Below are 23,441 nucleotides of genomic sequence, written 5' to 3'. Positions count from 1 at the left end.
TCAACATTTTACTTTTGTTTTCCACCTAAACCCCTGACCACTAGATGGCAGCACAACACACTGAGCTTCGTTGAGCAGCTCCATACCTTAACCAAAACAACAAGATCTCGCAAGAGCCATCTTGTGTTAAATGTTGAGTCCACCTCGTGGTTTTGTTTTTGTTATGAGAAATGTACTACTTAGTTGTTATTTGGAATGGGTATCAAAAAGTGAAATATTGTTCTGGTACAGTCTTGGAATATATCCCAATATGTATCGTATTGAGAGACATTTATCGGGATATGTATCGTATCGCCACACTCCTACCAATGCACAAGTCACAACTGCTTTTCTGAAACAATAATTGACTCACATTAAGCGTGAGCCTGTATTCCTTTTTCCATTTTTAAGCTCTTAAAAGTCCACCAAACTTGTGAAAACGGTTTCTCTTCGCTTCCATTTGGCACAGTGTATTCACTGGTGCAGCAGGGCCTGCTTCTTGCTGAATCACACTTGACTGCTCTGACAGTTTGCAATCTGAATCACGGGCCTAGAACAGACGTGTCCGTGCTCAGACCCTTGCAAAGGTCAGTTTGTCCGTTCCAATGAATTGGTTATCTTTAAACTCTTTATGCATTAATGGGTTTTAAGCTGGTGCATAAATTGAAAGAAGACATATTTATTGTTCTTTTTGTTATTGTTCTGAAACTGCAATGTCATGATTCACCCGGATGATGAGACTGAAGCTTGGTGGAGTTTAATAAATAAATCAGAGTGGTGAGGTGGACTCTGAAAAGCAGCACTTAAACAATTATTATCCCCTGTTCTGCTGAGCTACTACTTAATATTTGATGACTCCCTTCCTTCCTTTAGGCTCCTCTTTTTTTTCACCTCCATTCGTTGCTCTGGTCATTGACAGGTCAGGCCTCCTCGGTTAATCTCTGTTATTTAGTGCCAGGGCAAAAATGACCCACTTCCGGACAGCATTATGCTGACGTGCAAATTCCGATACTATTCAAATATGCGTAGATTTTAAGCTAAAAGATTTGCATTGATCCAGGTGGTTCAATAGCTGAAACTACAGCAAGGATTTAACCAAGAACATAAACTTTATTCATACATTTTGAATAAACTTTATTTGTAACTTTTAGAATTTCTGAATTTCTTCATGCATCCTTTCTCAAACATTTTTCCAAAACCATGAACTTCAAAAGGATTTCATGGAAACGTTCTCTAAATGTGTTATGTTGCTTTTTCCCTGTCTGTGTTGGGAATGCCCATAAGGATAAAAGCTTAAATTATTGGAGGTTGTACACCTTTTTTGAGGCAGATGAAGAACTAAGTCTCCAAAAATATGCTTCATAGGTTCACTAATCTGTTACACTTTTTACTGTTTATTTAAAGGATTTTACCGGCTAAAATAGTTGTTTACTGTAAAAATATTGTATAAAAATACTGTAAATATTGTTCTACTGTCTTACAGTATTATATAGTTACTGTAAATGTTTCCAACATTTATTGAACGGTTGATTTTTAAATGAATTCTTTAACTTCCCATAATGCTCAATTGTTTACAGTAAGTTCCTGCAAATCACTTTTTTTTTTTTACTTTTTGCATTGAAATTTACAATATTTATCAAAATAAAAATGGCAAAATATTGTCAGATTTGCCTTCAGTTTGCAAAGCGATTCACATATAGTGTTGTACAGCATAAGAACAGCAGGACATTGTCAGAATTTTCCAAATTTGTATTAAAGTTAACAGTATGATTCTTTGCAAAAGGAAAACAGTACAATAGTGTTAATATCGTTGAAATTTCACTGTAATTTTACATCAAGAGTTTACAGTGTAGGTGACTCTAAATATCCCTTTGGAGGGAATAGTGACTGGTAACCTACAAGCGAAACATTGGATCAATTAACTAAAGCTCTGTAATTTGTAATATTTCAAAATATTAATTTTTATCAAGTTAAATGTTTGAGTTAAGTGAACCATCAATCCAAATTCTTATTTGATGAAAAACAGAATATTTTAAATGTAACAAATTAAAGAACTTTAATTGATGGATTCAATATTTCACTTTTTTCAGTGTAGAGTAGCTGGGATAGGCTCCAGCAGCCCTTGTGACTCTGCTATAAACAGAAGTGGATGAATGGATCCAGAGTAAAACCATTGACAATATATAAAGAACTGGACTAAGTGGATCCGGCTCCAGCAAAAAGAAGTACATTTGGATACCATTGTTCCCCAGAACAGACCTCGCCATTTGGAGCCAGACGACGCTAGTCAAAAATAATTGGTCTGAGGTTAGCGTTTCTATGACAACTATATCACCAATCAGGAGTGAGCTTATTGGAAGTATCCACCCCTTCCACTGAAAGTGGGCTCAGGAGAATCTGTCAATTAAACATTGGAGTTGAGGGGCCAGTGGGCATCACATGCTTATATTGAGGCATCTGATTGGTCAGTAACTTTCAATAGAGAAATAATGTAAAACAAAAAAGAGGATTATCCATACCATGTTAAAAAAAGAGATCAGAGGAATAATTGTTTTCCCCAAAATCCCACAGACTTCTATAGAGTAATCATTGTTTTTTTTTTTCTCCATTGAAGTCTATGGGATTTGGCTTCTTGCAGCTAGCAGGTACTTCCTATTTGGAATGCAAGTGGGAGGAGTCACTCAGTCCAGTTATCTTATACAGTCAATGATTATAACATGACATATTATGAATTATTAAACAAACATACTTTAAAATGTTTTAGTCAAACATCAGATATGCTGTAGGAGTGATGGGGAAATGTAAGAGGCCAACAAAAGCAGTTTATGATTAGATCATAACTTTACCTTAAATGATGACCATGCATTACCAAACATATTTTCATCATCCCCAAGTCATGATTTCTCCTACAGAGTGTATGACATTACCTCTCAGTCAATGCAAACGCAGTCATTTTCCTCTGTTAACCTCACTAAGTACTTCCATTCTCCTGTGCTGTCTTCATCCTCCTACCTCTTCACCGACTTCCTGCCAGTTCAATTATCCACTTTCATCGTATTCGCTGATGACACTCCCATAAGACTGCGGCTGTCCCTGTTACCGCCATGTTGAACTTGAATTAGATGACATTATTTAATCTTGAAAAATTGATCAAATTCTAGATGTTTTTGACTAAAATAGTAAAATGTAAAATGTAGCTAATTTCAACACATAATCATATTGTTTCCTTTCATAAACTGGGAAAATTCAAATTTAGCAAGATGAGTTGGCAAAGATTTACTCTAGTAGGCTCTTCATGGACATCTTACACTTTATTTTATTTTATTATGAGAAAAAAGCCAGTAGGACATGGATGCATGTGGCGCAAGAAAGCCAAAAATGTGTGACAGGCTGAAATGATGATGATTGTGATTTGCTTTAATTTTTATGTTTACTTTTACTTTTATTATATTATATTGTATCTCATTTTATTTTACATTTTATTTATTTATTTATTTGTTGCAGAAGAGTTTATTTTACTTGGTAAATGCATAATTCCAGAATTTGTTAGTTTTGATGGTGCACTTGCCCTTTGCTGACACTAGATGGCAGTCACGAACCTAAAGAAAATCCAATCAATTCAATCATGGCAGCGTGGAAAATTAGGTTTATTTTAAAGTTAGAGAAGTGCCAGGAGTTGTAGAAGTTAAATTAAGTTTCCAGTGCGATTTTCACTGACATTTGTGTCAGTGTGAGGGCTGAGGGCTCATTTTTGTCAAAGGATGGTGTTGTGCAAACTGAGCAAATCACTGTTGGCTTTGATGACCTTTAAATTCATTGTTTTATAGTAGAATTATGTTACATATTGTAATGCACATTTATGATGCTTACATGCCGGGTCTATTTTTCCCTCTTATTAATCCTAGAAATCCCTTTTCCTTTTTCCCTTTCAAAATAAACCGCCCCCGTGTCAGTGCCCAGAGCACCAACCGTCTTCCTGATCCACAGACTGTTTTGACTTAAAACTTCATTTATATTATTTAGCCAGGAGCTAAATGTTTCAGTGACTCCCAGACCTGCTTTCGAAGAAATGACCTGTTTGGATGCCAACTTTATTTTGACTTTTTTTATATAATGAATTGAAAGTTTGGAAATGAATTTATATAATTCTTTTCTTTGTTTTTTACTTTTAAAATATTTATTTTGGATTAAGTAGGGATTCATTCTGAAACATTTTCTTCACTATTAATAATTTTATTTAGCTTTATTCTGAAAAATGCTGAAAACATAAAAAATAAATTAATAACCAGGAATTCCACAGTTTTAAACTTTTATTTGTTCTAATGTTTATACTTTATTGAACATGAATGTTGTTGATTTTTTAATTTTTAATTTTGTTCTTTTGGGGAAATTTTTCAGTCCACTCTTAGCCTTAATTATAAGTCAAGACTTAAAACCAGCCCTTTTTGCATTATAATACATACATTTTTTGAAAACCATATAGTGTGATTTCCGATTTATTTATTTGTAAATCTGTATTTGAAGTTGTCATAGCTGCAGAGTAAAAGTATTGGGTAGCAAACACCAAAAGTCCTTTAAAGTAAAGTTCACAGCTGTATCAAAAGATGCGATGACGTCACAGTTTACCCAGCCTGCAGTGTCAGAGTCCCCCCGCCCTGTGACCCCAGCAGCGCCTCTAATCTGCACAGCGGAATGAGGCGCTTTTTTTTAACCGCCCGCAGGAGGCGGGGGAGATTGTGACGTCACAGCGACTCGGCGCGTGCACCAAGTTTCCAGCAGCGCCTCAGCCATCACTGCGAGAGAAACTTTCTTCCTCCTGACATGAGCTCGCTCGGCGGCCGCGGACGGGGCTCATGCCGCTGCTGCTGTAGGAGGTCGCGATAGCGGGGCCCGGTCCGACCCGACCCGGAGCTCGAGCCGAACATGGGTCAGACCGCCGTGTCTGCCGTGTCTCAGCCCGCGAGCGGTGAGTCTGTGCGCCCGTTGGTGTGCGCGTACCCCCGCCTTTTCCTCCTCTCTTTCACAACAGTGAGTCCGCTATCTTTGTGCAGGAAGTTTGCTCAGCTTTTGCTTTCTTTCTTTCTACACTTTAGACGTCGAATCACTTTGGTAAAGTTTATTTCGCGCGTTTGCTGAAGAGTTTTTGGGGGGGCTAGAAGCTCGTTAGCTAACTTGATGTGTGTGTTGAATTAACTGTCGCATCATTAAACGCGGGGTGTGTGTTTCTAAATTTATCACTGCTTGTGTTTCCCAGCTGCTACTCAACTGCACACTGGCTAGCTTAAAAAATAGCAATAAAAATAGACAAAAACCCTATCATTTTTTAGATAACTAAAGCTATACTTTTAAGTTAAAAAATCTATATAAAAAATGAAATTGTACCTTGTCGGCTCATATAGCTTCCTACTCTTAAAAAAGAGCCAGTTTTAAGGCTGTGATTAAATTATTAAGTTATTTTAATTTTAATGTTTTAATTATATGTTGCCATCCCGTATTAAATCATGTGTTAATTGTATATTTATTTACTTTTTTTTAACATAAGGGCCAAGGGATTTCAGATAATAAATAGCCTATTAATAATTATTTATTTTTAAACTTTGTTTAATCATGATTTTTTTTTTTTGTTATTATTAGTAGTATCATAAAGAGATTTTTTTTTAACTAAGAAACATATTCATTGCCAGTCTAAACCCAGAAAGATTAGTTGAACTAGTTTGTTTTTACTGTACGGGAACACAGATTGACACCCCAACACAACTGTCTGTAAATGCTGAATAAATGTAAGGAGTTCTGCTCACGTGGACGTCACAGAGGATGTCGACACAAGATTAATTATCTAATGTTCAAAATGAGTGGGGATGCTTTAAAATAAATTTATCATGCAAAATCCACTTTTTTTTAGCTTTTATTTGTATAATAATGTTAATTAAGCATTAAAAACACCCCCCAAATTGATATTTTGCTCCATTCATTCATCTAAGACCCTGCTCTTTGAGCACCAGCCCCTCCCAATCCACAAAAATGAGCAGGTTTTCACCTTGTGGTGTCACAAAGTGAGGAACAGCCCCTTCCAGGAAGTGTCGGCGCTGTCAGCTCCGCCCCCAGGCTAACGTATGCTTTCTCCAGGGAGCCAACAGTGATTGAAATTTTATTCTATTTGCACAATATGCACATCCATCTTTGCAAAAGTGTGGATGTTGATGGTGCTAGGATGACATCATGAAATGGGCGGCGCCCACATGAAGTGAAAGGCAGTTCCTCAGAGTTCGTGGCGTCTTACTTCAGGGTAGGAAAAGAGTTCACAAAAATAACTCAGATTTCATAAATAATTTGTATTTAGTTTACCCATGGTAATGTATCATTATATATATAGATATAGTTTACTCTTTAAATCAAGAATTTGTCTGAAATTAGCTCCAAATGAAATGTATTTTAATTTTATTGAGAAGTAATCTTTACACAGTTGTGAGAAACCTCCATGTGTATTTTGAAAAAACTGAAATATTTACAGCAAACTATTTCAGCAACTTTTAGAAGGTTATTGTGTTGAAGTCCCACTCCAATCTTTGTTTTAAACTATTGTAAAATCATTCGCAGTGGTCTTTCAATTATGTTTATGCCATTTTTTTTTTTTAGCTAAAATTTTGGACATAGTTTTTTTAACAGCAGCTGTAGCTAATTTGAAATTTGCCTACAAGTTGTGGGCGAAACTGTTTGAGTAAGCCTACCCCTTTTCCCATCATCCATCTGTTTCTCCTGCTAACTTACAGCTCCTCACACCCCTATCTTAACATTACCGGTGCAACTAAAAAGGCGAGCAATATCTGAGCCATCCAGACGAACAGTTTTGATCCAGATTCCAACTCAGACGGGGAAAACAAAAACGTTCATGGATCTATTTGCAAGTGGATGCATCGGAATAGAGCGGAGCATGGAGCTTATGAACCACCAAGTGTGGCACCCACATCATAGCAAGCTTTTTCAAACTATTTTTTTTGTCTACTTCTGATTCACAACTATTTGAATAAAGAATACTCAGAAGCATAATTTTAACCTTAGTTTTCTTTATATTCATCAGAAAAATGCCACAAGTAGATGTTAAAAACACCAAAAATGAGATTTTTGTTTTGATTGTATCTTTAAATTAAAGCTTCAAATCCTTCAAGTAATAATTTGCAGTGTTTATTCATAAATAAAGGGAAAAAGTGAGGATTTTAAAGGTGTTTTGTGCAAGTGAGAGGTCTTTATGAATAAAGGAAATGCAACAAAATCTGAATAATAATGGAAGACACCAATTGAGATAAAATCTCAAATTATAGGATGCTCCAGCAATGTATTTTTTTACGTCCTTTTAGCCCTTATACCACTGATGTCCAATAACTAGTATAAGATAGAAACAACAGGAATCATGTCTTTATTTTTGTGGTTGCATTCTAGGTTAGACATGCCTAATCCCTCTTTTCAAAACAGTCGCACCACTGTTTCTTTTTAAAATTCCTCTTAGTTTATTAATTGGTGTGCAGTCTGAGCTGCTGGGATTGCTAAGGATCAAAGCTGAATGTTGGATGTGCCTCTCCGGCGCTCTGTGGAGAAACAATCGGAAGAAATGACCTAAGTGTTAGAAGCCCCAAAAAAAAGACTGAGGGTTGTGCTTCCTTCTACTTTAGCCCAGCACCTCCTCCTGCCATGTTCTCTTAATTTTTCCCTTTCTATTTCTTCTTTTTGCACTTCTCTTTAATGGTTTCTGCCCTCCACCCCCTGTTTTTTGTCTCTTCCTCCCTTCTCAATACCTCTTCTTCTGGTCATGAAGTCAACGTCTTCCTTCCCATGGGACTTGCTGCAAAGGAAGGAAGCCTCTCCCTTTCCCCTCCTCCTCTACACATGCGCATGCTTAAACTTCTGAGAAAAATATGCTGGCTTTGTCACCGTGCATTGTTTCCCATCATTATGACAGCGCATATGTTCATTTTGTTTACGGGGTTTGTTTAAATTTCTTGGCATTGAGCTGGAACTGACAATAATGGCACGGATCTATTGCCACATCTGCTATTTATCAAAGTCCTGACTCACTTTTAGCCAGAGGAGACGTATTTAGAAAACTCTATGAAATCCAGTGTGGACGCATGAGGCAAGTCTAGACAGGAGGTGTTGTGAAGCTTATGTTGATTTTATTCTTGAATGCAAAAAGCAGAAAACTCCTGGAGTTTGTTTGTTTTGAGATGAAAATGATCTAAAATAGAGAAAAAATGCTCCAAGCTATCATCATTATGTAAGCTTTATTAACTTCTACAGTCAGGAGATAAATTCATGCAATGCTGAGGCTAATTATCCTGCCTCACCGTGTTGATATACGTGGTTTTCTTTCTTGGTAATGCACCTACTTTGCTCTTTCCAAGGACATGGATGTTAGGTCATGCTATATTGACTGGAATGATGAGCGTTTAGGGTTGTTAGTCTGGTTTCTGTCTGTGTATTCTTCAGACATAAACACTCGGAGGACAATCTCCTGATTGCACACATTGGATTTTGAACAGTAAAAATGATGCCTAAACCGACCAGAGTTTGCTTTGTCCAACCCAACATTGAGCCTAAAGCGGTAATTGAGCTGGACAGAGTCAAATTAATAGTTTTTTAGAGTCCACCTATGGGCCCATCAACAATGATTTAGAGAAAAATGCCACTAATAATAAACAAATTTGAGTTATAATAAAGTTAAAATGATTGCTGGGGTCTTGTGTTCTTTAAAATAGAAGCTCTAAAGGAAAGTAGTCGGCTCCACAACAGCTTGACTTTACTTCATCCACGAACATTTTACACTGCAGCTGTTTTGTGTTGTAATCTGGGTACTCATTTCACAACTTGCTACACATAAAATGAGGCCTCTACTAGAGCTTGGCAGCCTTTTCACATCATAAACAGACTGTGGCTTACTGTCCTCTTAGGTCTGGCTAGTAAAAAAGTTACTGACATTTATAGTTCTAAGAATTTGGCATCTTTGAAGCAGGTACTTCATTATGCCACACAGCTGTATTCATATGTCGCAAGATTTGTTTTGCCTAAATGATTTTTATTGCTGTGTTCATGAATTGTGATGTGGTTTTATCATTCTAGAGATGTGTTTTTGTCACAACACGAGAGGGAAGATTCTCACTACAGCTCAATCTTTTTCAGAGCTTTAGGGCTTGAGAAGCACTGATCTGTGATTCCCTGGAGAACACTTTCTCTGGGAAAATGCAGCTTCACTGTGTCTCTATGTGATACATTCGGAAGAATGACACGACTGAATCAAGACGATAAAGTATTTTAGTTTGCAACATTAGAAAAATATTTATTTTTCAGCTCAGTGATTAACCTGAGATGCAGAAAGGAAAAAGGTTGTTTGAATAGATGAACTGGAACAGTAATAACATGGTGGCTGTTACTCAGCTGATTCTGCGTTGTCAGTACACACTAAGGTAGCACGACATCATCAACACTTCATCTCGCATCTCAGAGCGGGAGAGATTTCTGGTGGATCGTCTGTGCTCCTGTTCTTGGCCGTGGACCACGCCTCTGGCTCGTCTTGGCTGTGGACCTCACCCTCACTTGTCCCCCAGTTCTATCTGGATGAACTCTTTTCAAATGCGTAGTTGTAGATGGTGCTGCCACAAACGATTATTTTAAAAGTCGACTAATCACCGATTATTATTGGGTCACGCGCAAACTGGATGTAAAGCACACATCTTAACCATTATTAGCTTTAAACTATCTAAAAACTAAAACTATAGCCTAAAAGCCTAAAATGTTGAAAAAATGCATTTAAATGCTGAAATTGACGGCTAAAAATGCTGAAGTTGATAGCTGAAATTGCTGAAGCTAATAGCTGAAAATGCTGAAGCTGAAAGCCAGCCAAAATATTAGTTAAATGCCAAATTAGCCTAAAAAAACTGAAAAAGCAGGTTTTTTAGGAGTTTTTCCGAGAAGGGGGGTCAGAGGGCAGGGAAAACCAGTTTAATTTAGCAATTAACTATTGTTTATATTTTATGACCGACCTTCTGCTTCTGTACAATTACCGGCACGAAGCCCAATGAGGCAATTGTTTTTGTGATATTGGGCTAAAAAAATAAAATGTAATTGAATTGTATTACATTTTCTATCACAGATTACTTTTTAAAACACTTTTGTGGAAGTAGTAGCAAAAAACACCAAAATATTCTAATACATTTTTACAGTAAAAATAAAAAAGCAGTTAGGACAGATTTCTTGAAATGTCATTTAGTCATTGTGCAATGCAAACTGAAGTAAGTAAGTTTGCTCAACAAGCAAATGACATTCTCACATTAAAAAAATAAAAATCAAAGACTGAAAATACTTGGACATCTTCATGAAAGGCAGCGAGACGGTAACACGATTCCAGGACTCTGCTGAAAAAGTGTGATAAGGCGATGCAGATTAATGTTGGCGGCAATTTTATCTTACGAGAAGAAATCTCCCACATTTGTCACACCTTGTTCTCATTTGGCTTATCTTTGTCACTGGTATTCATAGAGTAGCAGGGGAATATTTTCCACCTGTTAGAAATGTTTTTGGTTTTAAAAAAGGAAAAGTATGTAAAACAACTTGTACACTGTCTTAATTGTAGAGACATGGATGTAAAATAATTGATTAGATTTTATCAGATGGCAAAAAAATTCAAGAAAATAACAAAAATATAGTAAAATCAGATTAAGTCTTTTTCCTACAAACTGGATATGGAAATGAGTGCTTTACATTACCTGAATGGCATCTCTTCCAGATGAACAATTGAAATACGATATTGTAAAATAAAATTGCTTTATTTGTCTTTTTTTTTCTTGGCTTTTGCATCTCTCCCCGGGGAATGCATCGTTTGTCCTTGAATGATCATTGTTCCTTGGGTGATGGTAGCTGCTGGAACTGAATTTCCAGTCATTAGTGGCCTAGAACTGTCGGTGAAATGCAACTATTGTTGTGATTTGATATCAACACAGGAACAGGAAACGAGTGCGTGCGTGCACGCATTCGTCTGTTTTGTTGTGTGTGTAGCAAGCGAGTGCTAAAGCTGAGATGTTGCACTTTTCCCATGGCATAGTTTTTAGTCGACAGCAGTAAAACTTAAATAGTTGCAGTGTTATGCTGTGAATTTTACAGTGCATAATTTAACAACTAGACTGGACTTGTTTAATTAGATTTGCTTGTTAATTTGGAATATTTTATTGGTGCCTCGTTTTACAACCTGAACTAGTGAAGCATCTGTTTCTTGTCACAATTCCTCTATATCTCTGTCTACCAAATACAATCCAGTTGATTGTATTCTGTAGATTTTATTCTTTTACTTCTTATTAATGCAAAATATACCATATTGTTTTTTTACCCACTCATATCTATATTTCTAGCAGAATTATTTACCTTTAAATGTTGCATCTTTCCATTATCAGAATTGATGTAACCTGAGTTAATCGGCTAAAAAGCTCAACAAGAAGCCATTTACAAATATGCACTTTATCCACCTCCTTTAATTCAATTCAATTCAATTTTATTTATATAGCCCAATATCACAAATTCAATTTGCCTCATTGGGCTTCATGCCTGTAGTTTTTACAGATGCACAGATGGAGTCATAAAATATGCACAATAGGTAAAAACTAAACAGACTATAAAGAACGGTCATCCCTGTCCTTAGACCCTCCCTCGCGGTAAGGAAAAACTCCTAAAAAAACCTGAGTCAGGAAAAAAAGAAGAAATCTTAGGGATTCCCACATGAGGGAGAGATCCCATCCCAGGACGGACAGGCGATACCAGAACGGTTAAAGAAAAGTTAGCTGCTAAAACTGCATATATGAGTAGAGTTCATTCATATAGAGCTGAGGGACGAGTGATGATTAAGTCCATAGTCCAGATGAAGCAGAACTGCAGTCCACGACCAGGAGGACAGACGACCCTTTAGAACTGCTTGTTTTTTTTAAATCTGCTGCATATTTGATTTCTTTGGTTAACCTAATTCAGCTTTTTTTTCTGAAATGTAGTGTTCTATTTTTTTGACTGTTACTTGTCAAATATTTGTAACAATAAAATATTTTTTGGGTGTATTAAGACTGGAAAAGTCAGCTCAGTGGCATTGTGGAAGAGTGTCCCCCCAGAGATTGGAAGGTCGTGAGTTCAAATCCAGGCCGAGTCATACCAAAGACTCTAAAAATGGGAACCAGTGTGTCTCCCTGCTTGACACTCAGCAATGAAGGGTGCGTGACAACTAATAGATGCGTATCGAAAATTGATTGAGCAACTGCAGTATAGTTTGAAAAACCACAGATATGAACAAGTTTATGTTGGTTCAAAGGTATAAAATATTCACGACCTAAATAATCGATTTCTGGCTAACTGCAGATTCTCTCTGGTTTTTTTCTACAATCTTTGTGTTTTTATGTGCCTATGATGCAAACAAAAAGACGTCCTCCAAGTCAATACCTGAATACATTTCTCTGTCAAATATCATGCATTATTATTTATAGCTTTAAATGCCATATGAATAAGAAATATCTAGATTTTAACATTTTTGGTAAAAGAATCGGACAGTATCGTATTGCCAAAAAGTTAGTTGAATAGTTTATGTATCAATCCGTGGAGCATGTATCATGATGCGTATCGAATCGTATGAGAGGGAAAGATACACACCACTACAAAGGATACTAGACACATGGGCAGCCTGAGCGAGAGCCAAACTTGTGAGTTTAGCTGCCCCGCCACAACTTGGCCACATGCATGGTCAGCTACTTTGAAACTGGTGTGATCCACATGTTTTTCCCCAACCTTTTTATGAAAAGGGTTAAACATTGTTAAAATGTTTGGTAAGCCTTTCAATTTTAGCTATGTTTTATAGACATTATCTGTTGTCTTCATAACAAATTTATAACAAAAGAAGAGATAATAAATTTGAGCCCAAATAGATATTTAGTTATTTATTACAATAAAGCTGTTTTTTTTGCAAGCATAAACAATAATCCCTCATGGTATCAAGGTTCACCTTTTGCAGTCTTGTTTTATTGTGTGTTTTGTTTGTTTTTTTAAACAGCCCACTGTGTTTGGTGTCCTAATTGGCTGTTGAACTTGTCAATCAATCTCCTCCATGCCTCGTCTCCTGTACAGAATGTGTTCAACTTTTCAGATTTACTCAAATCTTTGATCGCTATCAGATCTTTATCGTTCTATAACACTCAACTTAATTTTCTATGAAGGTTTGAACTTTGAGAGTTTAAACAACAGAGAAAAAGTATGCAAATGTCAATGTCTGATAAGTGCGTAGTGAGGGGTTTTGCAGCTTTAAAATATTTCATTTATTGTGGGTTTCTTTTTAGAACATAGCCCCCACATTAAATGATGAATGCTGTATTTTGATTTATTTTTACGTGCTCTAGAGACACTAAAACAGTAAGGCTTACACGTAATTACCCCCTATGCTTCATTGACACGTTTAAAGTCCAACCCTCTAGAATTAACTTCTCTGCACACCCCTGTATTTTACAACGCGAGATGGTGGAGGTGCTGGTGTCGTTTGACTCAGCCTTTCACAAATGTCTTGCGTCATTGTGAAATTCATCATGGTTTGCAGCATGAGTGTGATTTCAATAGCTGTTGAGAATTGCGTTGTAAATAGGGGAATTTGTAACTATGGCATCAAATCATTTGAATAAAATCTGTACATATGAGTAAGTTACAAAGAGTAAAGACCTTTTTTCTCAAATCTAAAATTGGGTTGCATTTTATTTTTTGCCTTTTGTACTTCCTGATAATTGGGTACTTTCCTTTCTGCTCTTTGTTGCTGAAAAGTGGATTTTCAGGGCAGGAAACTGAATCAATATAAAGATCGAGTTCTATCGGTTGGTTTTGTTTGAAATGGGATTTCCATACACTTTCATTTGTAATTAGAGTGTATTTAACCGGACTGCCACAACTGTGTTTATTTGGATTGGACCATCGGTAGATTTATTTGAACCAAATGAGATGGACGTAATCAGACTGAATTAAACCTAGTTTATCCATGTTGTCTTTCAGTGCCTGGAAATACCGTTTGTCATGTGTTCTGTTTACCGGAGTGGAGCTAAAATAACAGAGGCTTTTTGGTTGCCAGCGGTGATTCAGCAGTTTTCTGCTCTAAAAAATCAAAGGCCTTCCTCATGTGAAGATTCAGACATCTCTTTTTCCTTTTGGAAGCTTCCTGTACACACAAATGGGCACGCTATTCACACACTGAACAGTATTCTCGAGTATTCATAGCACTTTTAATCTTCCAGCAGGAGGGAGCTTTGTAAAAAAAAAAAATCAAATGTTCTCAGTCCTGTTTGAAATAAAGATGTTATATAGTCAGAAAGGAAGAAATCAAAATGAAGTGACTGAAAAACTGCACTGAACATCAAGTTCCTTGAATTTAAGGAAAATACATTTGTTTTCCTCATTTATTAGAAATATTATTGCGATGAGTATAAATGTATGTGGGTTACTCCTACGGACAGGCTGACAGTTTTTCTTTGGTTTTTATACTGTTTATTTTTGATAAAGTCTTAAATTGTGGCAGGTTTATGTGTGCATTGACTTTTGTACACAGAAGTCAGAGAGCCTTTAGGGAGATACCAAAAGTTCTACAGTGTAAAAGAAAAAAAAATACAAAGAAAAATTACATGAAAACTAAAATAAATACATAATAGTATTCAAATCAAAGCACCAAAAAATGGAAGCTTTTTAGTTTGGGCTTAAATCTATGATTTATGAACCAAAAGTAAATCAAACAGGTGTCTCCTTAACCAGTAAGCGATTTATAAACGGATATTGGTATAAACTGGTAATCACTGTATGAACCTGAGAACAGAGAGATGTGGTCAGTTCTCCGTGTTCTGATCCAAACTTTGACAGCAGGGATTTTAATGAGATGCAGATTTTTTTTCTAAGAAGAGTGAAGGTTGTAATATCAGTTGAGCCTGCAGGAGATGAGGCCTTGAATCAGTGTATCGATGGTGAATATACATACATGATGCTCACCAGAAAGCCGGACCATTATTTCAGAAGCTGTAGAGGACAGTAAAGTGCATTTTTCTGAGATGGATCTATTGTTTTAGCATCTGAATTAGGGTGTATGGACATATTTGGTTCGATTAACCCTTGTGCTATCTTGTGGGGTCCAGATAACCCACCCTTACATTGATGTCTTATCCCTCCCATGACTAAGGTGGTTAGGATTTTATGTCCGTCATAGATATCAGTGAAAATCAAAAATCATTGGGGAAAAAAAAGTTCCGCCTTGTGGGTTCCAGATGACCCCACTCCCAACGTTAACTTCCCATGGATAGAACAAGGTTTAAGTGAACCAGAGTTCATTTCCTCAGCAACACATTTTGAGTCTGAATACATCTAAATGGACCAGGAACTACTCTTGGACCCATCTTTTGGGGTGGGCTTAGTTCGTGTCTAATTGGACTGAACTTCGGTTTGAGCTGACATTCCTCACACTGAATACTTTCACATTCTGTAATCGGAACAGAACAACCATTGCCGGATTTTACCTTGAGCCATCGCTTCCTCAGTAGCCGCTTTGCAGCAATCCTCTGTCGTACCAAACTAGCAATAAAAAGTTCTGTACCTGACATTGATACAGACGTTCAAAATTGGTCAGTGAAATACTATGTTTGAATAAGTGAACTATCTCGACAAGGATTGCAAAAGCACTTCCTGCCTTTCGTTGCTTTCCTCCTCCCCTGTAATTCCTGGCCAATGACTCAAGAGATCGTTGGTCATGTGGTTTTGTTTACAAGCTTTGGTTCGAAACAGAAATATCCAGTAGACGGCAGTCTGTATACAGACCAAACCTAAGGTTCACGTCTCGATCTGGACCAAGTGACATTTCCAGTCTCAAGACATCTGTAGTTTAAAAAACAAACTTTAAAGCAGTCATTTTATTTTTTATGAAATCAAGAATAAAATTTTATGCTTTTTTAATGAAATCAAAGACTATTAAGTTGAATTTACTAGGTAAGATAAAGTCCACTCTTGGTAAATGTGGTATTAAAGCTTTGCCATTCTACTGTCATGAACTGTGAAGACTTGTGAGTTTGTGTAAATTAACAAAAGACGTTTGTTTTTGTCTTCTATATTTATATATTTTAGTCTGGCCCTTTGTCCTCATCATTCTGTATCGTGTCTTTCAGTTGACGGCCTGGAGAAGTCTGCCGTGGCCAGCTGTGACGTCGTGGTGGACAACGCCACTGGGAGTCAGAATGCCCATTCATCCCGACAGCAGCAGCAGCAGCGAGGCAAACTGCCCTCACTGGGGAAGCTCTTCAAACCCTGGAAGTGGAGAAAGAAGAAATCCAGTGATAAATTCCAGGATCTGTCTAAAGGTGAGGTGTCTTTTGTGGAAGCTTTAACAAGTGTGGTGGTTTATCCCTCTGACGATGTCATTGCCCACAATGATTCACCTCATCAGACTGTTCTGTGATCTGCTCTCCTTTGTAGCAGCCTGTTTAGCAGTGTCTGGGTTTGTGCGGATCTTAATAAGCCACATTCTTTGGAAAACACAAAATCCAAGACCAAGGTCCAATTTACGAGTTAATTCTGAAGAGATCAATGAGCAGCTTGAATTGTTCAGAACGGCTTAGCCTTCAATGTTTAATCTGCTAGCTTAGATTTGAACTTTTTGCTGTTTCTAAACATATTTCCTCATCGTTTTTGCACATTTAGTCAAACCTATTTGTTTCAATCTTTAATATTGTTAAAACAAATCAATAAACCTGTTTGGTGATGAATAATTTACTTATCTATCATACGAATAGCTTAATGTCTTATTTATTGAAAGTAATGCTGATGCATCTTTTATTAATGTCTTCAGAAAACGGTTGCAGCTTAGTTCATCGCACAGTGTGTGTTCAGAGAGTGGGAGCTGCAATCATTTGTTCTTCTGCAGTTTTAGAGACTAAATTATGGGGTGTTGCGAGAAGACTCGATAAGACCGAATGGCCGTTTGTTTCCGAGTGTGTGATTTTTACTTTCATCTTTCAGTTCTAGAGAGAAAAATCTCCACCAGACAAACACGGGAGGAGCTCATCAAGAAAGGAGTCCTCATGCCCGAACAAAGTTAGTTTGTTTATTTCATTTCGTCAGAAAAGATGAACTAGAACTAAATGTGCTTTGGTGTGTTTTCACATCCGATTATTAAAAAGTACTTTGTTAATCCAAGGAAATTGAAAGTGTAAGCAGTTGTTTCAGTCACATGCTTCTATTTGCTTTGTACCAACTTTATCCTCAGGGTTTCAGGGGGAAACGAGCACTGAACAAGCTTTGTCTGACATTCATACCAGTGGATGCAAAACTTAAAATCAGAATTTCCTTTTTTTTTTCTCTCACAGATGAACCGATCAATAGTGAAAACCTGAACGGCCATACGATGTCCAGTTTGACTGCAGAGGAAGTGAAAGTAGATATAGAGTCTTCAGAAACTCAGTTGCAGGAACAAGCTACTGGACCAGTTAAGACTGGAGAGAAACCAGGTACCCCAGTTTCTATGAACGTTCGTTTTTACGGCTTATAGAAGTCCTTCTCCCTAGAGTGGGTTCGTACTCTATACAAGAACAGAGAAATGAACAGGTTTGGAGTTTTTGCAGCTTGTGCAGAACTTTCTTGTCTTTTGTGCAAGACACAGAATGTGGAAGTGGGCGTGGTCAGTGTGACAGAATAGCTGTTACTGCGTCCACTCCACCTTTGTCTTTGAAAATTGGGCAATGATGTGGAGAAAGAAGAATTTATCGTACCTACAAGACAAAAAAAAGTGATGTCAACATAGAAAAATTGTATATTTTTGGTGGAAAAAACTGAAAACAAATCAGTAAATATATGTTTTTTTTTCCTTTTCATTGTATTTTCTAAAAGCTAACTACAGAATCTAACTTTTTAAAAGTCTAAAATTACTCCTCATATTCAGTTTTTTGACTGTACCTTTCTTTAATTTTGAAATAAAATCTAAAAGACGTTATTTGACCATTTCCGTCTTACAAATGTGATGTTTGATAACCAATGGTGAGGACGGTAATGTGCGTAAAAAGAAACAGAGGAGTCTCTGCTCCTCACTGCTGTGGTAACCGATCTCTTTAATGGAATTTATCTGCATTTTATCCATTGTGCTTTCATAGTCATCCAAGGAGTCCGACTCTTTCGTAGTCATGATAGAGTGAGGAGAACATGTTTAATTTAAAGGAAAGACTGGTTTGTGCAACACATAATAAATGATTAAAACATCTTCTTTGTATTGAAAAAACTTTAATCGTTGGAAAGATTGAAAAAGGAAAGCTACAACCGTCAACAACAACATGTCAAATGAGTTTGTAAAAAGATCCTCTTCAGCTCGGAGGATGTGTGAGGCGAGAACGCTCAGCTGTAGTACTGGGAGATCTTGTTATCACAATGTGAGGATCATAAGAGAGACTGTGTGACAGCTACAACAGCTTGAAGAAGGCCAGACAGATGAGTCTGCGTTCAGTGAGCTGTCTTATGTACCTTGTTGGGCAGCATGCACCGTAAAAGGACTTAAACTTTGGAAACTAGCTTTAAACTTTAGGAGAGTTTACTGAGAATGGAATCATTTCAGTTCAAACAGCCGTCTATCTGAGCATAATGAAAACGCAATCTTGATTATTTAAGCATTAATTTCCTAAATTGATTACTTCATTGTTGTAATTTATATAACTATCATAATCAATTTGTAGTCTAAAACTATTATCAAATATGTATATTTAAGTCTATATAAGACAAAAGTATCTATAGAAGTTCAGTGTTTACCCAATGTATGAAGTCGGGTCACACAGAAAAAGAAGTATTATAAATAATATAAAAAATTTTAGTTTGTTCACTAGTACTTCGTATAGAAATGGCGGGTAATGGCGTGAACCTACGTGAGTTCAGAGTCTCAAGAGGTCGTCAGCAGAGTCTACAGCTGCATCAGGGCCACAGCCATTCGTAGATACACCGCTCCAGCGTCCGCCCCAGAACCAGACCAGATGCAGTGTGAGCCTAGAGTTGGTATTTGCACCAAAAAACCTTTTTTGATTTTTTTCAAAAAAATCCAGAAGTGGAATCTTAGTTATCAGTAATCAAGGCTGCCATGATTAGTTGACTAATTGACGACTAGTCAACTATTTAAATAGTAGATGACTAATTTAATAGTCAATTAGTCATTACTTTATATTATATAGAGTCAGAGTGTAGTAAAGTTGAAAGTTATAATTATGCTAACTTTTTGGGCTATTTTGGCATTTATTAAGGTTTATTTGGCTAATTTGGAGTTTAGTAAATATTTCAGCCACATGCCATCTGTTTTGGCTACGTTAGATTTTTTAAAAGTTTTTTTTAGGCTAAACTAGAGTTTAGCTAATTTTTCAGCTGTATGCTAGCTATTTTGGCTAATTTAGGATTTTTTGTTTGTTTTTTAGGCTACTTTTGAGTTTAGCTGATACTTCAGTTACATGCTAGCTATTTTGTCAAAGTTAGGATTTTTTCTGTTTTTTTAAGGCTAATTTAGACTTTAGCTAATATTTCAGCTACATGCTAGCTATTTTTGCTAATTTAGGATTTTTTTCAGGGTTTTTTTGGCTAATTTGAAGTTTAGCTAATATTTTAGCTGCATAATAGCTATAAAGGCTAATTCGGGCTTTCTTTGTTATTTAGGCTACTTTGAAGCTTACTAATATTTCAGCTACATGCTAGCTATTTTGGCTTATTTGGGATTTTTTCAGTTTTTTAAGCTAATTTGAAGTTTAGCAATTATTTCAGGGACATGCCATCTGTTTTTGCTAACTTAGGTTTTTTTCAGTATTTTAGCATCTTCAGCTATCAGCACTAGAATCTTTAGCAACCAAATTCAGCTTACAGCATTCACACTAGCATTATCGTAGGTATAAATCTAGTTTTTTGTAAGTTTAAAGCTAATGATGGTTAAGATGTGTGCTTTACATCCAGTTTGCTCATGACCCGATTAGTCGACTAATTGGAAAAATTAATCGGTGATTAGTCGCCTATTAAAATAATCGTTTGTGGCAGCATGATCTGTTTTATGCACCCACTTCTGTTTTAGCTAATATCATTTTTTTTCCCATCACGTATGCAATTTGCTTGGATTTGATGCTTTATAGTAGAATTTTTTATTGTATCTAATAAAAAATGAATTAAATTGATTTCTTACTTAGAAGATGCAACATAAATACGTCCAATCTATACATTTATTTGTCCCCATCAGGCAAAATCCACACGTGTTCGGTCGATTTTTAATATAAATTAATATTTATTAATAAAGCTTCTACCTTTATTCACCTTAAATAAGTGCAGTTTTTCTATAATCAAATCAACCTTTCTTTGGTATAGAAACAGAAAAAGAAAAAATCATATTTAACCAAATTTTAAATGAACTTAAATCATGAACTTATATAAATAAAACTGAATGTATTTAAAAATGTTGACATAATACCCAGTTCTACACGAGTTAAAATGCTGCATTGTATTTGTCCGTGTAGTTTTCCCCTCTTAAACAAACCAATAAAGGTGGGTGTGTTATGATGGAACTTAAAGTTGTTGCTTTTTTTAGATGTTTTAAGTCCTTTCTTGTGGCCGCTCAATGCATTTGTACGCGCAGCAGTTTTCGGGCTGTTATCGAACCCTGAGATCCATGAGCTTATCTAATGTGTTCAGATAGATATTCCCATTACATCAAGCCGCAGTAAGCATTTCGTCTGACTACAGCGCTAGATCCTTCTGGCTAATGCTTCCCCGTCCCTCAGGAGACTGCCCACTGCTGAACAGTCCAATGCTGCTTAAGTGTTGTGCTGTTTTCATCCCAACCCTGTTAGCATTGATCCTATTGAAATGTTTGTCAAAAGTAAAAAATAAAACTACATTTGATGTTAGGGAGGCATCATCTGTCAAAACTAACAAAAATAGTAGACGCAAAGCTCTCTCCTGTTTTTCTCTCGGCTCTGCTTGACTGCATGCCCATTTGTGCATTTGTTTGCACAGATGAGCATCTCTAATCTTGCTTCCAGTTCTTCATGTCTGCCTCTACTGCCTCTTTCCTCCCTGCTCGCTCTGATCTGCTCAGAGAAGTGTGACACTAAACCGCCTGGCCGGGCAAACCAGGCACGAGCCCGAGACGCCCAAGCTAAAAAACAGCAAAGTGCCACCGCACCAGCATCTGCTAAACCCGCTGGGGGCACGGGCACTACGGCCAGGCACAAAGATGGTGCGTCTGCTGCTAAAAAGACCACTAAAACTACAGGCAAGACTGGCACATCCCAGCAGGCGAAAGCTAACCCGCGGCATACTAACACTGCTAGCCGAGGGAATGGTAAGTTCAGCTGGATGCTGAAGAAACCTGTTGACTAATGGATGTCCCCCCCTGCCTGCCTGCCTGCCTCCCTGCATGAGAAATACATGTTTATCAGTGTTTTTAGAGAACATGGATTTCTTTGAAGCTTCCTGAACCCGTTAAAAGTGTCTGCCTTTGCTCATGTTTCATTCTGGAAGTACAGTTAACTTTCCTTGTCCTGATTAGAGGTGGGGAATAAATTAATTACTAGATGCATCAATTACCATCCATAAACTATTCTAAATCGTTATATGAATTTTAAATAATTGATAAGTGGAAAAAATAATATATTTTAAAATAAAAGTAACAAGCAGAACTAACCACGGGGTGATTTTCAGTTTTTTTGAAGAGCACACAAACATGACTGACCTTGCAGATTGTGTCTTACAACCAGTCCCGACTTCAGTGTCGACGGCCAATCAGCTTTGGATAAAAGTCATGCGTTGTGCGTTCTGTCAGACTAGACCTGCACAATTTGAGGAAAACTTGCAATTTGCACTTTTAGTGAACGATGACGATATAATTTGCGACACTAGAGCAAATAATAATTTAAAAAAAAACTAATTCTTCATCTCCGTTTCACTGCAACAGTATTATTTAAATAAAAGTCAACATAACTGAAATTAGACTTTAAATGACCCTCTTCTACCAACACATTCTCACTCCCAACTCATCACATATTGGCGTTTGGTTAAGCCCCTCTTCGCGTCACTTTTTGACTTTTGGGTGTCCCCTGTTGGGTGTCCCCAACTTGTCGTTTTTTGATGTACTGGCGATTCCTATCAAGTCACAGGTCCCCGACCTCCAGGCTGCGAATCAGAACCGGTCCAGTACCGCGACACGTAGTGCACCGGTACCCAAACCTGGTGCCAGTATCATAACCCAACACCGGACCCGAACCAGTACCAGATACGGTACCGGGCGCGAACCAGACGCAAACCAGTGTCTAGTTAAGGTTAAGGCACTGGTTCTGGACGCGTCCCGATGACCAGTGCATCTGGTACAGCGTCCCGAGGGTTGCGGACTCTTGATTTTACTAACCTACAAAAAAAAAGACGAGTTTGGGACACCCAAAACGTCAAAGAGTGACACGAAGGGGGCCTTAACCAAACATCAATATGGGACGAGTTGAGGTTGATAATGTGTTGTCATCTGCATAGGAGGGGGGCATGTGACACAAAAGGACTCCAACCGACTGGTCAAATGAGTAAAGGCCTTTATTTGATTCGTTAAACATTTCAAGCTGCCATATTATTGTCTTAGCATGTGTACAACACTTATTTTAACAATTTATCGCAATTTACACCATTTTTCATGAGTATCACACAGGCTAATATCACAATGACGATAAATTTGCAATTTATTGTGCAGGGCTATGTCAAAATTAAATATGTAGGAAACTCAACAAATTAGCAAAGTCATATCATATGGCTCCATGTAGAGGAGGAGGACGGTATAATTTCTGCTGCAAGTACGTCAAACAATCAAAGAAACATACTGTATATCCTAAAGAAACTTCCACTGCTGTTGGAAAAGACAAATAACAAAGTCAATGAGACCTTTCATAGCAAAAGACTTGAGACCAGGTTCTGTGGTGGAGAACTTCCAAACGTTGCTCCATTTGTTAGAGTCGCTTCTTCACCAACATGGTCAGCCCAGCACTATATACTGAGATGAAAGCTCAAGTCATGGCAGCAGTTGTAATAGCCCACAGAATAGCATTAACATGTGACGCTTGAACCTCAGTCGCCACAGAATCTGACTTCACTTATAACTGCTCAAGAATGGCAGCTAAAATCTCATGTCCTCCAAACTCAGATAAGGACTGAAAGCTGCATTGATGATTGCTTCATAATTGAATTGTTTCAATGTCTCAAGATTCCCACCTCTAGTCTTGATGGTGTCCTCCCACAGTAGGAAATGAATACCAGTCAAGTTATCGTGAAGGTTTTCTTAACATTTTTAGAGAAAGCAGAAGTACAGATATACTTGTGTGGTTCTGAAAACACAATGTGAGTGTGTGAAAAGTCAGTTCTGCATGGCTTTCATCAATTCAGTTTTTATGCACTAATGA

General features: G+C 37.2%; 1 protein-coding gene across 1 annotated transcript in view; it reads left to right on the top strand.

The window, feature by feature from the left end:
* phactr2 (phosphatase and actin regulator 2) overlaps window positions 1–23,441 on the top strand; it is a 53,518-nt gene that overhangs the window by 13,501 nt on the left and 16,576 nt on the right. Inside the window, exons 2-5 of the mRNA XM_036215381.1 lie at window positions 16,170–16,361; window positions 17,020–17,094; window positions 17,367–17,507; window positions 21,101–21,346. Of these exons, the coding sequence (XP_036071274.1) occupies window positions 16,170–16,361; window positions 17,020–17,094; window positions 17,367–17,507; window positions 21,101–21,346 (654 nt within the window). The remainder of the gene's footprint in view (window positions 1–16,169; window positions 16,362–17,019; window positions 17,095–17,366; window positions 17,508–21,100; window positions 21,347–23,441) is intronic.

This window comes from Oryzias melastigma, linkage group LG15, assembly GCF_002922805.2.
Source record: "Oryzias melastigma strain HK-1 linkage group LG15, ASM292280v2, whole genome shotgun sequence".
In the NCBI taxonomy this organism is placed as follows: domain Eukaryota; kingdom Metazoa; phylum Chordata; class Actinopteri; order Beloniformes; family Adrianichthyidae; genus Oryzias; species Oryzias melastigma.
This window is presented reverse-complemented; position numbering and strand designations above follow the sequence as displayed.